This window comes from Oncorhynchus clarkii, chromosome 19 (assembly GCF_045791955.1).
Source record: "Oncorhynchus clarkii lewisi isolate Uvic-CL-2024 chromosome 19, UVic_Ocla_1.0, whole genome shotgun sequence".
Classification (NCBI taxonomy): Eukaryota; Metazoa; Chordata; class Actinopteri; order Salmoniformes; family Salmonidae; genus Oncorhynchus; species Oncorhynchus clarkii.
This window is the reverse complement of record NC_092165.1, coordinates 5,636,213-5,641,212: the sequence shown is the minus strand read 5'-3', so window position 1 is coordinate 5,641,212 and position 5,000 is coordinate 5,636,213. Positions and strand designations below refer to the sequence as shown.

The following is a 5,000-nucleotide window of genomic DNA, read 5'->3' as shown; positions in this document are numbered from 1 at the left end:
AGCCATCAGAGGAGATGGGAGATCTGCATTTCAATAGAGAGACGGCTCAGCCATCAGAGGAGATGGGAGATCTGCATTTCAATAGAGAGACGGCTCAGCCATCAGAGGAGATCAGAGATCTGCATTTCAATAGAGAGACGGCTCAGCCATCAGAGGAGATGGGAGATCTGCATTTCAATAGAGAGACGGCTCAGCCATCAGAGGAGATGGGAGATCTGCATTTCAATAGAGAGACGGCTCAGCCATCAGAGGAGATGGGAGATCTGCATTTCAATAGAGAGACGGCTCAGCCATCAGAGGAGATGGGAGATCTGCATTTCAATAGACGCCACTGTCTTTGTGCTGCAGGAAGTCTATGAGTTCAGCATTACAAAGGCACAGAGATCTGTTTGGACTGACGATACACAGTTAACCGTAGTTCGTCTAGGAAATAGGGCATCATTGTAAAGTATAGGCACTATAGAAGTAGGGGTTTGGTTCTGCTTTTCACAACTCTGAACAGAGTAGAACAGAACAGAACAGAACAGAGCAGAACAGAGCAGAACAGAACAGAACAGAGTAGAACAGAACAAAACAGAACAGAACAGAACAGAGCAGAACAGAACAGAGCAGAGCAGAACAGAGCAGAACAGAACAGAACAGAACAGAACAGAGTAGAACAGAGTAGAACAGAGTAGAACAGAACAGAGCAAAGTAGAACAGAACAGAACAGAGTAGAACAGAACAAAACAGAACAGAACAGAGCAGAACAGAACAGAGCAGAGCAGAACAGAGCAGAACAGAACAGAACAGAACAGAACAGAGTAGAACAGAGTAGAACAGAGTAGAACAGAACAGAACAGAACAGAGCAAAGTAGAACAGAACAGAACAGAGTAGAGCAGAACAGAGTAGAACAGAACAGAGTAGAACAGAACAGAGCCGAACAGAACAGAGCAGAACAGAAGAGAACAGAACAGAGCAGAACAGAAGAGAACAGAGTAGAACAGAACAGAGTAGAACAGAAGAGAACAGAGTAGAACAGAACAGAACAGAACAGAGCAGAACAGAACAGAGTAGAACAGAACAGAGCAGAACAGAAGAGAACAGAACAGAGCAGAACAGAAGAGAACAGAGTAGAACAGAACAGAGCAGAACAGAGCAGAACAGAGTAGAACAGAACAGAGTAGAACAGAACAGAGCAGAACAGAACAGAAGAGAACAGAACAGAGCAGAACAGAAGAGAACAGAACAGAGCAGAACAGAACAGAGTAGAACAGAACAGAACAAAGCAGAACAGAAGAGAACAGAGTAGAACAGAACAGAACAGAGCAGAACAGAGCAGAACAGAACAGAGTAGAACAGAACAAAACAGAACAGAACAGAGCAGAACAGAACAGAGCAGAGCAGAACAGAGCAGAACAGAACAGAACAGAACAGAGTAGAACAGAGTAGAACAGAGTAGAACAGAACAGAACAGAACAGAGCAAAGTAGAACAGAACAGAGTAGAGCAGAACAGAACAGAGTAGAACAGAACAGAGTAAAACAGAACAGAGCAGAACAGAACAGAGCAAAGTAGAACAGAACAGAACAGAACAGAACAGAACAGAACAGAGTAGAACAGAGCAAAGTAGAACAGAACAGAGCAGAACAGAACAGAACAGAACAGAGTAGAACAGAGCAGAACAGAACAGAGTAGAACAGAGCAGAACAGAGTAGAACAGAACAGAGTAGAACAGAACAGAACAGAACAGAGTAGATAAGAGTAGAACAGAGTAGAACAGAACAGAACAGAACAGAGTAGAACAGAACAGAGTAGAGCAGAACAGAACAGAGTAGAACAGAGTAGAACAGAGCAGAACAGAACAGAACAGAGTAGAACAGAGTAGAACAGAACAGAACAGAACAGAGCAGAACAGAACAGAGCAGAACAGAGCAGAGCAGAACAGAACAGAACAGAGCAGAACAGAACAGAGTAGAACAGAGTAGAACAGAACAGAACAGAGCAGAACAGAACAGAACAGAACAGAACAGAACAGAACAGAGCAGAACAGAACAGAGTAGAACAGAGTAGAACAGAACAGAACAGAACAGAGCAGAACAGAACAGAACAGAGTAGAACAGAGTAGAACAGAGCAGAACAGAACAGAACAGAACAGAGTAGAACAGAGTAGAACAGAACAGAACAGAGCAGAACAGAACAGAACAGAAGAGAACAGAGCAGAACAGAACAGAGTAGAACAGAGCAGAACAGAGTAGAACAGAACAGAGTAGAACAGAACAGAACAGAACAGAGCAGAGCAGAACAGAACAGAACAGAGCAGAACAGAACAGAACAGAGCAGAACAGAGTAGAACAGAGCAGAACAGAGTAGAACAGAACAGAGTAGAACAGAACAGAACAGAGTAGAGCAGAACAGAACAGAACAGAGTAAAACAGAACAGAGCAGAACAGAGTAGAACAGAACAGAACAGAGTAGAACAGAACAGAACAGAACAGAGCAGAGCAGAGTAAAACAGAACAGAACAGAACAGAGTAAAACAGAACAGAGCAGAACAGAGTAGAACAGAACAGAACAGAGTAGAACAGAACAGAACAGAACAGAACAGAGCAGAGAAGAGCAGAACAGCCATTGGTTGTAGTTATCGTCCCCTTCTCAGCAGTGAGTGTGTGTCTGTGTGTCTGTGTGTGTGTGTCTGTGTGTGTGTGTGTGTGTGTGTGTGTGTGTGTGTGTGTGTGTGTGTGTGTGTGTTTGGTAGGTTGTTCGCTCCATTTAATCTCCATTGATCATCTCTTAAAGCTCCTGTAGACACACAAGTCTCCATTATAAAACACAGAGATCTCCGAGAACACTGTTTCCATCCCTCTTTCCCTCCCACCCACCTTCCCTCCCTTCCCTCATCCCTCTTTCCCTCCCACCCACCTTCCCTCCCTTCCCTCATCCCTCTTTACCTTGCTCCCCTAACTCCCTTTCTCCATCCCTCTCCATCCCTCCCTCTCCAACCCTCCCTCTCCATCCCTACTTCACCATCACTCTCCAACCCTCCCTCTCCATCCCTCCCTCTCCATCTCTCCCTCTCCATCCCTCCCTCTCCATCCCTCCCTCTCCAACCCTCCCTCTCCATCCCTCCTTCACCATTACTCTCCAACCCTCCCTCTCCATCCCTCCCTCTCCATCCCTCCCTCTCCATCACTCCCTCTCCATCCCTCCCTCTCCAACCCTCCCTCTCCATCCCTCCTTCACCATCACTCTCCAACCCTCCCTCTCCATCCCTCCCTCTCCATCCCTCCCTCTCCATCCCTCATTCACCATCACTCTCCAACTCTCCCTCTCCATCCCACCTTATCCATCTCTCCCCTTCCTCTCCATCCCTCACTCCCCTTCCTCTCCACCCCTCCCTCTCCCCTCCCTCTCTCCCCTTCCTCCAATAATTTCTTGTAGTGTCTCCTAAATGTGTGTAAAAGCATGCATTAATTCGACCATCATTTAATAAAGAGAGGCTGAACCGAGTTGCCGACACCGTGAGTAGGTGTTAGAGTCAATTACACCGGCTAGATAGTGTAGCGTAGACCTTCAGGGATATCCAGAGCAGGGGGTAGGCCTGCTCTTATACCCCAATCTGAGAGTGCCTGTCTCTGGGAAGGAATCACTCAACTCCCCCCCCCCCTAAGACTCTCCAGGGCCCTAGTCCATTTAAGAGTAATGTACTCTACTGGGCTAGGTTGGGTGAGGGAGGGAGGGGGAGGGAGAGTGAGAGAGACAGGAGAGAGAGCAAGAGAGAGAGAGAGAGAGAGAGACAGGAGAGAGAGAGAGAGAGACAGGAGAGAGAGAGAGAGAGAGAGAGAGAGAGAGAGAGAGAGAGAGAGACAGGAGAGAGAGCAAGAGAGAGAGAGAGAGAGAGAGACAGGAGAGAGAGAGAGAGAGAGAGAGAGAGAGAGAGACAGGAGAGAGAGAGAGAGAGAGAGAGAGAGAGAGAGGTAAAAAACCCTCCCTCTGAGCTAAAGTCTCAAGACTGTCCATTACACACACCCACAGAACTAAAGAAGTCTAGAGACTGTCCTTTACACACACCCACAGAACTATAGTCTCAAGACTGTCCATTACACACACCCACAGAACTAAAGTAGTCTAGAGACTGTCCATTACACAAACCTGTAGAACTATAGTCTCGAGACTGTCCATTACACAAACCTACAGAACTAAAGTAGTCTAGAGACTGTCCATTACACAAACCTACAGAACTAAAGAAGTCTCTAGAGAGATTAATATTCCACCTAGCCAGTCAAACCTAGAAAAACCAAGAGTTTTAAGAAAGAAAGACGAAGAGAAAAGTAGATGAACATTCCACCTACCCAATCTGTTGTCGTTGTTCCCGAAGTCCAGTAAGTATTTGACTACGTGATAGTTGTTCCAGACGTACAGCAGATTGTCTCTGGGATTGTAGTCCACTGCTGCTATGTACTGGTAAGAGTTAGGGAACAGGATGGACACAAAGGTTTCTTTACTCTGGGCGGTGCTGTACATATAATCTATCTTGTTCCCCGTGGCCTCGTTGTCGTCGTCCTCGTAGACGGTTTTCACCACGTAGAGCACGCCGCACACCATGAAGGCGTTGGAGGCGGTCCGCTTGTCGTAGGTGGTGTCCCAGGACCCTTCGATGCGGAGCGTGTAAGGGTTGAGCTGCGAGACCACGATGCGCCCGTTGTTCGTCTCCGTGGCGTACAAAACCCAGAGGCCCATTTCGTCGACGGCGAGGTCGATGTCCGACTTGCCGCCCCAGCGGTACGGCGACGTGTCGTGGTAGTTGGCGTTGGCGATGATGGCCTCGCCGCTCTTGATCCGCGTGCGGAGGTCGAACTTGACGATGTTGCGCGTCCGCTCCTTGTTGAAGAACAAAGCTCCGTCGTAGACCACGAAGCCCGTCCCGTCGACGCGGTGAGGCAGCTTGTACGTGGTCGTCGGTCGTCCTGTAAACAATTCAAACACATTTTTCATTTAAAGCGTTTTTTTTGTTCAAAACA

The 5,000-nt window shown here is 47.3% G+C and overlaps 1 protein-coding gene across 1 annotated transcript in view; it reads right to left on the bottom strand.

Annotated features, from left to right (window-relative positions):
• Positions 1-5,000, bottom strand: part of LOC139375518 (adhesion G protein-coupled receptor L3-like) — a 161,510-nt gene that overhangs the window by 154,691 nt on the left and 1,819 nt on the right. The window contains exon 4 of the mRNA XM_071117350.1: positions 4,332-4,946. Within this exon, the coding sequence (XP_070973451.1) occupies positions 4,332-4,946 (615 nt within the window). The remainder of the gene's footprint in view (positions 1-4,331; positions 4,947-5,000) is intronic.